We start from the raw sequence: 12,933 nt of genomic DNA on the forward strand, positions 1-12,933 counted from the left end.
GGCAAAGGCAATGCTGTATCAGAGTGGGCCTCGTTGTTCACATAACAAAGTAAATCATGACAAAATGTCCTGTTAATAATAGTTAGGAAAGACATTTGTTAGTCCAGGGGACGTGGAAAAACCGACGGCGTTTCTCGGCACTTGTAGTGGCTCCGTTAAATCATCCCTGCAGAGTTTGGGGTGTACAGGGAGCAGGAGAGGGGAGTAGTGTGGAGTAAGGAGCTGACGTAGCTCTGGAGAAGTTTGCAGAATTGCAAAATGCAGTGTTCCTGAATATTCAACACCTCAGTATATTGCTCAGAGATTATTCTTTTTCATTTAGGATGTGTCTGGCTGATGATTAAATATAATAGAAGTATTGATGTGAAAAGGGTACAGAATGTGCAGAGCAAAAAAAAAATGCCTGATCTGTTTTATTAATTTCTCACTTTGATGAAAGACTAGGATCACAAGTCTCAGTAAATGTTTCTTGTAAAATCTGACGCTTCCTCCTAACTGTGTTTATTGTCACGTTTTCTCAAGGAACAGCCACAGATTTTTCCCTTCCAGTTTTCCCTGGCAGAGTCATTAGTCAGGCTCGTTGGGAAGGGCCTAATGAAGGAGACACCAGTGAGCTCTTATCTGACAGCACAGTGACTTCAGTGGGCCTGTGATGTGTCCCAGCAGGCTCTGCCCTTGTTAACACCGGGAGCCTTCCCACTGCTTGGAGTCTGCCTGGCGTGGAGAGAGCTCTGCCTGCAGAAAGTCCTTCAAATCACACACCAGCCAGCTCTGATACGTGGAAATACTTGTTCGCAAAAATTTGTTGATTTATTTTTACTTCTATTTAAATTCTTTTAAGAAATATTAAAAAGAAGGGCTGAAGTACCTAATTTTCTATTTCTAAAGTTTAATTCTTTTAAAAGGCCTGAGAATTGCTGGGGAGGGAGGACAATGTTTGTTTTCACTTTCTGAAAGGAGAGAAATTGGCTCTTACAATAGTGTAACCTCTAAACCTTATCCTTATTTATAAGTGGTTGCCTTCCTCAGAGGGAATTCTGACAGCAGAAGGCTTCAGGAGGAATTTCACTGGTGCGAGACAGTTGTTGTTATTTTCTTTCTGTTATATTATAACATCAATTAGAGATTTTTCATTTTGTAGTTGAGGTTTGTAGTTGAAACTCTTGTAGCTTGTGATGAGGCTCACTGAGCTGAGAGATCGATGAAGAAAATCATTCAAGTGATGCTCAGCCAAGAGCCTGTGAAGCCTCCCAGGAAAGCAGCAGGGATTTCAGCAGAAAAGCAAGAACTGGGATGGCTTATTTTGCCCAAATCTACATGAAAGGAGTAATGAAATACATCTGCACAGATCCACCTGATTGAGGAAGCTGTTGATGGACAGAGAAATATTCATGGCAGTATCTGGAATTCCCTGGATCCTGAGGTTGCTCTGTAAACAGATTCAGTGCAATGGGAGATTTGCTGTTGTCTGCTCCTGAAGCAGCAGGAAAGTTCTGTGGAGGCGATGGCTTCTCTAACACTATTATTTGGGCTTTCCTAGAGCTTCATTAAGTTGACCTGTGGCCTGTTTTAGTCTCCATCACATCCTTGTTAGGCCTTGGAGCACTTTAGTGCTAAGCCAGTAATACAGGCAGAGTCATCTCCAGGTGTCAGTTCTTAATGAAAGGGAAGTTTGATGCAATGGAAAGTACACTTTTCATACATGGATAACTCTTTAAGTTCAAGCACCCACTTCTAGATAGTAAATGTATTTTATCTTTTTGCCTTTACTGCTTTCTGTGGCCAGTATTATTAGTTACTTGATTTGCAGTGCTTGAACCACTGAAATAAAAGTCCAATGAGCAAATCAGACAACTATTACATTTAACACATGCAGCTTTTACTTTCCATTGATGTTGGTTACCAAGAAATGGGTAATATAGAGAAATTGACTTAATTTTAATATTTCTTTTTCCTTCTTTTTGCAGTTGGCAAAAAAAATTCGAGAAAAATTTAACCGTTACTTGGATGTTGTGAATCGTAACAAGCAAGTAGTGGAAGCATCATACACTGCCCATCTCACATCACCCTTGACTGCCATCCAAGACTGCTGTACTATTCCACCATCTATGATGGAGTGAGTATTAAATTCTGAAATTACTTATGCTGTCTCTTATAAACGAAGAAAAATTACGATTTCTTTGCAAAATAGCCTGTATTTTCTGCTATTTTTGATAACTCTGAAAAAGGGAGAAGACAGAACTCCAAAGGTGCCTCTTACCTTGTCCTCAGATTCTTTTAAATTTCTACCACATCAGTGTTTAATGAGAAGCTTTAAAGAAGAACTGAGAGTCAGCTGGAAACAAAAAAAAAAAAAAGGAAAAAAATTTGTTCAACCCTTCACAGTCTTCTATACAAAATGAGTCTGTCTAGATCCAGGATACCATTTTTGTACTGAGACACTGCTTGCCTTGAATAATTCTTCTCAAGATGGTCATGGGATTGGATTTTTTCTCCTTTGAAGCATCCAAAATCATGAGTTGGTCAGTCATCACATGCTAAAAATGCTGCTTTACAGTTAAATCAAGTTGACATGCTGCTGTTTGATACAGAGGTTTACAGAAATTGAGCATATTGCTTGGAAACTGGATTTGTTCATGTTAAATTTGGGGTTTTTTTTAAATACAGGGGTTTTGAATAGTCTAAATCTGGGCAGCTGGTTGTGTTTAATCATGTTTTATTATGCTACCTATTTGCAGAATAGGCACTTAGGTTTCCTAGTTGTAGGAAGGTGTGATAGAAGGTCTGATTTTTCCAATAAAAGGGTAATAATTTTTTCAGTGTTCAACATTTTAAACATTTAGTTCCATATGCTCTTGAAAAGAACAAGAGTAACTTTCCATTTCATAGAATCCTTGAAACGTTTGGGTTCAAAGGGACCTTAAAAATAATTTCATTCCAGACCTTCCACTTTCCCAGGTTGCTCCAAGCCCTGTCCAACCTGGCTTTGGATACTTCCAGGGATGGGGCAGCCACAGCTTCTCAATTTATGAAAAGTTTATGCAAATTTGATTGTGGAGTTTTAAAAGCATCTCCCACCTGGATATTGTGATCATATTTTGAATTCTTCCACATTTTAATTTGTGGATTAACTTGCTTCAGCTATGAGGAGGCCTGCACGTGTGGGATGTTAAATTGGATGTGCTATTGCTGATAACAGCTTATCCTTGATGTTTAAAATGGGTGTTTTAGTTGGGCAGAAGAGTGCTGGCGTTAGAGCAACGGTAATTATAATATTTTGCTTTGGAGCATTTATCAGCTGCTGCTACAGAAGAGGTCACACGGAAGAAGATTTGTCTGTGCTATTTGCTGTTTTCATGGGATACTTTGCTTTAGATTGTGCCTTGAAAATGTGTATGTCCTTAGGGCTGTGACTTTCCTTCAGGAGGGTTGTGAAATACTGGTGTTACAACTCCTTAACTGTGTGTTCTTTTTCTTGGTGTTTTGTCATGTGGCCTCTTCACTTGAGCAAACACTTGGGGCAAGAACAGTGTCAGGAGCGCGTTGTCTTCAGGGTGTATTTTTAAGGTAGATTTGAGGGCCTGTCCCACAGTGTTTAAGGCTGTTTTTCACATGGTTTCAGCCTCTAAAAGAAACATTTGAAAATCTGATGGCACTTCATGCTGCCAGGTGATTGTTCCATCAGCCTTTTACATTGCTGTCCAACTTATTGACATTCCATAGGGAATGCTGCAAGTTTGGATTGGTTTTGGAAAAATTAACTTGTGAGGGAGATGCTGAACTATTCTGTAGAGAAAGGAATTTTTCTTCAGGGTTTTTTTTTAATGGCTTGTTATCTTCAGTTTGTATTTGTTGTTACCATTAACAAAATTATCCATTTGTGGCCTTGTCTTTGCTTGTCTTTATCTTGAAAATCCAAGCATTGGCTTCAAAGAGGGTTTGCCTTGTTGCTCGAGATAAACTGTGAGACTTTGACACCTGGTGACTGTAAATAAATGATACAAAATAAGACCTAACAAAGCACCAACTGGGTTATAACATGAACCTGGTATTTGACTTGCTTGTTTAGTTGAGTAGTAAGATATGACATGGAAAGCAATATTTATGTTATTGCCATTACGTGGTGCTGGATTTACAGTGAAAAGCCCACATAAATAGGTTTTCATGTGACTGATTGCAGTCCACAGTGATTAGTTCTGGATTAAAATTACCAGCCTGACCATGTTTTGGTTGCTATATTGTACCCAATATATACTGGTTTATCTAGTGTAAGTACAGCAGTTGTGTATTTGTTCCCCCACCAGGGCAGGTTTGTGCAATGAAACTGCCTTGTTTTGGACAGTGGTGAAAAGAAATAAATTAGAATATGCAACACCAACTAGATGAGGCAGTGCAGTTGGTGGCTGTTGAGTGGTTTTGGCAAGGGACTATTCCCTAGGCCGTAATTCCACAAACATTTAATCATACAATTATGCTCATCTGGTTTACCAAAGAGTCTGAATATGTGCTTGGGTAAAGGAAAATTAATCACACGCCTAAGTACATGTGCAGGGGAGGTCAACAGAGCAGGGACTGTGTGTTCCTCTCTAGATTTTGCTGATCCTTTCTTCAGATGTATCAGTTTGCATTTTCAGTTCTACTTAATCAAGGTTTGGGAATGGCAAACCATGGTGACGTGGAGGGAGAGCAGAGCTTTGAGACATCTCAGAGTGGTTGGTTCAGAGATCTGGTACCTGGCAAAGCAGCTGGGCCGTATTTGTGTCCAGGTTGGAGCCTGGCTCCTTTTCCCAGGGAAGTGCTCAGAGCAGTTGGGAGGAGGCACTGCTCCAGCCAGCCAGACTTAATATGGATCAAGTGCTCCAGGCTCTTAGCAAAACTGATGGAAGATAAGGAAAATGGATGTCAAGTGACATGCATCTTCTAATCCTCCAAGAAATCCCTGCTGGAAAAATAAGGCTCTGTGTCTCCTCAGTAACAAAGGCTGCTGAAGGAGCCATGAGAAACGGATTTCATGCTGTCTCCAGACATTCCCTATCATGATTGAATTGGGTGGTCATTTACAAGACAATGTTTTAATTAAAGTGTCTTCCTCCTTAAGAGGATAAATACCTTTGTGCACAAGATGGTGTCTCCTGGTTTTCATGCCTAAAAGCCCTCAGTAGGTATTCAGGAAATCTTGGAACTGAAATGGGCTAATGTGCAGATGGGGTTGTGACAGAGTGTCAGCAAGAGGGCAGGGAAAAGAATAAAGAGTGTTTATTTATCAGAGGTCCTGAGCACCTGCAGCTTCCCTGCACCTGCAGTGGGAACTTATGGGACACATGTCAGTTGTGAGAAGTGTCTACATAAGGATTTAAGAAATGAGTTTTGGGAAACAAGTTTGGAAGCATTAGCTTTGCATGGTCTGACATGTGAGTGACAGCTGAAGTAGCTTTATTCTTAAATATGGTGTTGGCCTGGATGACAACAAGTAGATATATGGGTGTTGTATATCAAACATTTTCAGAAGAAATAAAATCAAACTCTTTCCACACAAAGGGTAAGTCTGACATGTGGGTAATGTTTGAGTCATCTACCTGTTACACAAAATGCCTTATTTAGGAAAATCTGTGATTGGTGCTAACTGGCTCTTTTAGGAGGCTTCCAGAAGTAGCTTTATATAGTTCCAGTGTGCCAGGTTATAGTTCCAGTTTGCCAGGTAAGTCCAAGTTGTGTTTGCATCATAAGTACCTGTGAAGATACAGTTGCACATATGCACTTTACAGAACTGGGACGTACAGGACAAACCAGTGGTTTCTCAGCATAGCAAAGCCCTGCATGGCTGCAGTGAAATTGCCTTCCCCCCAAAAAAAGAGGATTTAAGTTATTAATCAGATGCATTTGTAAGGAAACACAGAGCTGCCTATGCAGCTTTTCCAACAAAAAAACAGACAATGCTTTTAAAGGAAGACAAAACATTTTCCCTAACCCAGCCTCGATCCTTCTCCTCTCCTGCCCAGTTTTGAGACCCATTGCTCTGATGTGCTTCAGCATTTCATGTCCTTGGTGTCCTTGGTGAGAGAAGGCAGGAAATCCAGTTTGCTTGAGTTGCCTTTGACTTGGATTTGAACAGGGAGAGAAGGACAGAGTGGCAGCTCTGGAAAGCCACCCCCTGTGTTGTCACTGCTGTGAGAGGGGGCTAATAAAGCTGTACCTGCACACTGGACATGGATACACCTTTGTACTGGTGGAAACATCCTCTGTACTCTTTGCTTCTACCTGGAGGACAGAAATGAATTTCACTGCTGGTTTTTTATGGGAAGTTGTCACAGGTCTCCAAACCCATCTATTTAGAGTCTCATTGGCATCATCAGTGTTCCTGCTCTTGCTCTAAACATCCATGTTTCAAGGCAGCTGGAAATCTATTTTTGCTTTTATTTAACTATGCTGATAAGAGCTCAGGGAATGCATTTATCTAAATTTCTGAAAGGAAATGGAATAGAGAAATGTTTGTTGGTAAAACAGGCTCCTTGGCAGTGTTGCATTGCAAACATTAATAGGGCTGTTTGAATAAGTGAGTTTACAAACCTATATTTGAAAATCATTTACTCCCTGACTGTGATACTGCCTTCAAAAGTGGTCTGGTTTTTTCTTTCTTTTTTTTTTTTTTTTTTTAAACAGATGGTTAAATATTTGCTAATGCAGTTCAATTTTATCACAGCTCTTTCTGTGTTTATCTTTCCTCTCCCGAGCAGTTAAGTGGGAGATAACGGGAATCCCATTCAGTTCCTTCTGTTGCTGCAATATCTGAAGAGTTGCACTTCCAAAGGAGAAGTGGGTGGGCCACTCTGAATGAAATTTAAGATGTATTTGCTGTTCTTGCAGAGTATCAGGCTGCAGTAGAAGATGCAGGGAGTGTACACAGTCTTGGCAGGACCTTGCTTTGTCCATAAACTGCAGCAGGTATTTAGGAAATTGCTCTTCTGGACTGTTGCTTTACTTCTAATGTAGCCAAAAGCCTCATGAAAAGGTGGGGTTTGGAATAGTTTCTGTTACTGGGTTGAATCCTTCTTCCAATAATACACTTTATTTACTCCTGAGAGCAAGAATGTTTGGAGTTTTTCAAGAATAGTTGAAATAATTGAAGCAACTTTAATGCCTTGCCAGAAGAAATTGGTTAACTGAACCATCAGTAGCTTTTTTGCCCAATTTATTAATAAAAACATTGTTTTCCAGCATTCTGTTTAGATGCAGTGAGGACCATATATTGAAGTATTTATGTAAAATAGGAGGTAAAATCTTACCCTGCAATCAAGCAAACAGGCCTAGTTGTGGATTTCAAAGGAACTGCTGAATTTTGAACCAACTTACATAATTTCATTTGCATACTGATGGCAGCTTAAAGGGAAAAGGGAAAGGGGGGAAAGAAATGAGTGTTAAAACAACGTGAACCCCTCAGCAGCTGCTCAAGTGCCATTTTTATGCACAGCTCGCTAAACTGAAACTGTACAAAAGAGGCTGATTTACAGTGTAAATTCAGGCCGAGCACAATCCAATTGGAGCTCACTCGAGCCCTGGTTTGATGTGAGATTCAAAGCCCCTGCAAATTTATTTTATCTCCTCCACTTGCTGATCTCCTGCCCGTAAATCCTGTTGAAGGAGAATAAAAATGAGCGCGGCCTGATGGGAATTGAGTGTGTGAAGTTCAAAGCAGTTTGTACATCAGAGCCAACGTCAATCACATGAACATCTTGCGAGCCAGGCAGGGAGCGGGTTCTCCATGGGGAAGAGATCAAAGTGGGAGTCGCAGCTCTGTTTGCTCCCTCGGGATGCGCCTTCGATCGGGTCTTCATTAAAGCGAATCCAGAAGGAAGGGCTTGGAGAGAGGCAGGGAAAGGGGGATGGGGTGAGCAGGCCTGGCTTGGAAGTGAATTTCAGCCAGTGTCTTCTGCTTGGGTTTAAATAAGTACAAAATTATATATAAATGCAAGGGTTTGTTGTGTTTTCATTGGGAAGGATTCTGGAGGAGTTCCCAAGTGTTGGATGTGGTGTTGTCACCTAGGACATTTTGGGCCAAATCTCAGAGAAGACCTTGGTCAGCCATCGCTGTTTTCATCCACCTTGTAGTCGTGCTCCTTGCAAAAGTGGTGGACGCTGGTAAAATTTAGGGAGACACTGGTAAAAAATGAGGGAAGACACTGGCAGAAATTTAGGGAAACACTGGTAAAAATTAAGGGAGACGCTGGTAAAAGTTTGGGGAGACAGTGATAAAAATTTAGGCAGACAGTGGTAAAAATTAAGAGAGACAGGTGAAAAATGAGGGAAGACACTGGTAAAAATTGTCTCTGAGTAGAGAAAGGGTGCTGAGCAATGCTTTTCTTCAAATATTAAAATACATAAATTTATGGGCTTTTTAACTTCTTCCAAAACTAGTGATGGGAAGGTTTATATGGTTTGAAATTAGTGTGGAAAATGTGCAAGGTATGAATATGTTGTAAAGGTAAAATCGGTAGTTACAGCCAAAAATATAAACATTTGCTGTAAGTGCAACTTGGCATTGCTGGGGCTTTAGTTTTAATTGTGGCTTTAATGGGGAAGATGCTCAAATATATTATTCTGAATTAAAACAACTTAGAAGCACCCAAAAGAAAAACATGGAAAATTCTCCAGTGTAATTAAAATGATGGCAAATATTACAATGTAAGCTTGCCACAGTGCTGCCTCTGCCCAGTTCCTGGTCTTGTTTTTCTAAGGATGTGCACTTGTGATGGGAACTGATCTCCTCTCAAGGTCCAGTGGCAGTTTAAAAATACACTTCATTGCAAGGTGCAAAAAGTCAATTTTAAGGCAAACTGCACCTGAAAAGAGGTTTGAAGAAGATATCCCACCTTAGCTCAGTCTGGAGCAGCCCTTGCTCTTGGATGACAGGTCTGTCTGAGGGCTAGTCTTTAATTTATGTGGCTTAAAACAATTCTTCATATTTTATTTATACCACTTTCTCATTAACTGTATTTCCTTTTGCTACTCGTGTGCTGTAACAAGAAGGAGGAATGAGATGTGCTGCAATAATTTTCTGCTCCCTTTTCCCAGCTCTGCTGCAGATTATTTAGGCATCCATGTCTTCATCTTCCTGAGGGGTAACACAAAATTTGCTTACTGAGAAAAGCTGAGGACTTTGTTGATTTTTGCATTAAAATGCTCCAATGAAGAAATGCAATATAAATGGGGGGTTTATACCTAAAACTCTGATCCTCTTGGCCTGTGGTGAGGGGTTTGGGGCTGCAGAAGCTCCAATAGAAGGGACGTTGGGGGTGATAACTTTATTTTTGCCTTCCTAGAAGGCATGGCAGAGTCAAACCTGATGATTTTGAATTCAACCCCAGTATTTACTGCCCATGCTCTGAGACATGAATAATGTTAGTTGCTAACAAGGTATCGTGTTGCCATTGCTAATGGATTTTGATGGGAGCACTGGGACAATTTGCTTACATCCTGAAAAGTCATTATTTTTCCCTCAGAGTTTGTTCTTTAGTGTTGCTTGGAAATATTTCTTTAGCATGAAGATGTTTAATTCACAGGTTTTTTGGTTTTGCCCCAAGATAAACATGCTTTTTGTGAAACCCATCCATTATCAATCAATCTCAGGCTGGAGATTCTTTAGCCAACAAAAAATCAGCAGTTTTGCTCGCTTGGTAAGAGCTGTGATTTTTTTGAAGTGGTTGCATTTTAATGGGGATGGGAAAAGCCACAGCCTGGCTCTGAGCACTGCCTTCCTGCAAAATGTCGAGGCTTTTCCTCGATGGAGAGGACTTGGGAGAGCTCTCAGGGAGCAGGTGCCAATAATGTCAACAAGCAGTTCCCAGTGGAGTGATGAGCCCGTGCAGAGCTCAAAGGCGTCACAGTTTGGCTGCTTTTGGTGTCTGACAGAGGATCATTCCTGATCTCACATCCTGGGAGAGGGGGTGCTGGTCAGGAGGGTCCGTTTCTCACTCTCTCTTCCTTGCTGTGAAGAGCCAGGATAATGCAGAAGATGAAAAGGGACTATTTACAAGAGCATGCAGAACAAAGAGGAATGGCTTTAAGCTGAAGGAGGGCAGGGTTAGATGGGATATTAAGAAGTTGTTCCCTGTGAGGGTGGGGAGGCCCTGGCACAGGTTGCCCAGAGAAGCTGTGGCTGCCCCATCCCTGGGAGTGTCCAAGACCAGGTTGGATGGGGCTTGGAACAACCTGGGCTAGTGGAAGTTGTCCCTGCCTGTGGCAGGGGGGTGGAACAAGATGAGCTTTAAAGAAGTCCTTTCCAACCCAAACTATTCTGCGATTCTTTGATTGTCCTACTCCAAAGGGGATGTTTCTTCAGGGGTCTCAGCTTGTTATCTCCTCTGTGCTGCCCTTCCCTGTATGGACATCTCTGTGTGTGCCATTGGGTGGGTTCAGCTTTGCCAGTTCCTTTCATTTATTTATTTATTGTCCATGTCTGTTGCATGACAAACATTTCCTCAAGGCTCGTTGCTTGACAGGAGGCCGAGCTGACATGGGGCTGCTCAGCCACGTCCCTGCAGAACGAAATGATTCTGAATTGGGCTGAAAGAAAGTCTTTTGAATTAGGAGAGGTTTAGTTTGCTTAAGAAGACTCTCTTCATGTGGTCACAACTTGAAATTCCCTTGTGGTAACCAGTTCCATCTGTCTATGGGGTTTGTTGCTGCTAATTGTTGTTTCAAGGGGATGATTTAGAAGTGAATTGTTTTATTGTATGTGACTACAAACCAGCCCTTACAACAACCACTCTAAGGGCACAACCAGATAATCAGTGTCTTCCCATCCTTACCAGGCACCATATTGGTTGAAGTAGTTGGAACTCACTGGTTTTGTCTTGATGGTATTGAACAAACCCCTGCTCTGCCCAATTTCTCTCCAAGACTTGTTTATTATCAGCTTTCACACCACAAAGGCTGGTTAGAACTCTTTGTCCAGAACAGGATGTTATGCAGACCTCAATTTGTTGTCATTTCATAGGAACAGAAAAAAATGGCAGAAAAATTCTTGGTTTAGAAATAAATAGGTTTTTTGAAATACAAGAGTAATCACACTGTCTAATGTCATCAGAATATTCAAGGTCACAGAAATGTTATCAAATAAAATTTGCCTATGTAAATGACACAAAACTGCATTTAAGTCCTTGTAAGCTTTAGAGGTTTTCCCAGTTATAAATAACCCTTTTTATTTAAATTTTTTAAGGCATTGGTTTAATGATATTTTATAGTTTTCTTGTTAAAACTATGGACTAGAATACTTTTTGCATTAGAGTTATGAATGTATTGAATTATTTAACCAAAACAAAACTTCAGACTGTAAAATTCCTTCTGCTGTTTGGAATGTAAATCCTCAAGTTTTTGTACAGAAAACAGGTTTAAAATTGTTCTGTAGAATCCCAGACTGGTTTGGGTTGGGAGGGACCTTAATCTCATTCCACACCCTGCCATGGGCAAGGACACCTTCCACTAGACCAGGTTGCTCCAGCCTGGCCTTGAACCCTTCCGGGGATGGGGCTGCCACAGTTTTTCCTGGACCCTTAAAATATACATAATGTTGGAGTTTCTGAAATACTTATTTTCATTAAAATATTAAAAAGAAATGCTTCCTTTGTAAATACTGTGTAGGTTTAATAGCTAGAGTTCAGTTGGTAATCCTGTTGTTGTCTTTTCAGATTTGATGGAAATTTCAACACCAACGTTTCCAGGACCATCAGCTGTGACAGACTTTCAACCACTGTCAACAGCAGAGCCTTCAACCCTGGACGGGACTTAAATTCTGGTAAGTAGGAGACTTTGGATTTTTTTCCTTCTGTTGTAAGGGGGTGTTTTTTTTCCATTAGACTTGAACATTTCCTTGGCACAGAGAATTTGCATTGATTGCCATAGCAACAAGCTTTTATTTCCCCTTCAAACTGTCACCCTGCTCTTAATTTGAGATTTCATGATTGAAAGATGATACCTCAAGTAATGCCCTTAGTCTGAGTACTTGATAGAAATGTCATGAAGATTTGATTCCAGCCCACCATGGATAATTTTGTTGTGGTTTATGCACATTTTAGTTCTTCCTTCTTTTTTTTTCCAAGGCATTTTTCCTTCCTAGGCCTGTCTGCTTTGGCATCAGCAGTGTCAGCTGCTGGAGGGGCCATGCCAGGAAGTTTCTCTGATCTTCTTAGCTGAGTTCAGCTAATGTGAGGCTGCATTTGCAGTGATATGCAAAAACTACAAAATACAGGGACATCTTAAAATATTTCCTTTCTTTGTCTTGTCAGGGTGTTTCTTGACACATTTACAGAGTTAGAAATATGCTTAGACCCAAAATACCTATGACTTATCCCTGAAAAATTCAGCCTTTGGTCCTCTGGTGCAGCAAGGTTTGCTTTTTTTGCATCTTAATCAGCCTGGATTAATACAGGGATTTGAGTTGGTTTTAGTCATACTTTTGTCCAGCTTTTTCATCTTACTTTTCAACTTTTTATGGTGCCTAAGGGCTGTAAATTAGAGAACACTAATAGACTTTGGTTGTGGATTTAATTTTGGGAGGTTTTGTCTGTTAATTGTTGGGGGGGAAGTAATGCAGACTTGGGATGTTTTTATTTTATTTTAATTTTCATGCGTCTTGGAATAAACTTGACTGATGAAGTGGCAGAGCTGCCCTTCCACCCTCACCAAGCACAGAGCATTTACATATTTTGCAACAAATTGGGTGAAAAAAACCCAAAATTTTATAACCTCCCTTACTGTGTCCCTTCTTATAGCTTTGCTTTTTGGATTTTTAATGAAATGTAAAAAGAAATAAAAACCAAAAGCAAAATGAACAGATTCTTTTCCATCCCACCCACTGAATTCCACATCTTGGATGCAGGTGCTGGCCAGGCTGATTTCCTGACATGCATCTCATCCCCATGATTTGTGTGGTGTTTT

General features: G+C 40.6%; 1 protein-coding gene across 4 annotated transcripts in view; it reads left to right on the forward strand.

Moving 5' to 3' along the window:
- Positions 1-12,933, forward strand: part of CACHD1 (cache domain containing 1) — a 92,756-nt gene that overhangs the window by 37,995 nt on the left and 41,828 nt on the right. For all 4 annotated transcript variants that reach the window (XM_017805465.1, XM_017805466.1, XM_017805467.1 and 1 more), the window contains exons 3-4: positions 1,968-2,116; positions 11,685-11,791. In XM_017805465.1, the coding sequence (XP_017660954.1) occupies positions 1,968-2,116; positions 11,685-11,791 (256 nt within the window). The remainder of the gene's footprint in view (positions 1-1,967; positions 2,117-11,684; positions 11,792-12,933) is intronic.

The sequence above is a fragment of the Lepidothrix coronata genome, unplaced genomic scaffold (assembly GCF_001604755.1).
Source record: "Lepidothrix coronata isolate B3197 unplaced genomic scaffold, Lepidothrix_coronata-1.0 Scaffold12, whole genome shotgun sequence".
Lineage (NCBI taxonomy): Eukaryota > Metazoa > Chordata > Aves > Passeriformes > Pipridae > Lepidothrix > Lepidothrix coronata.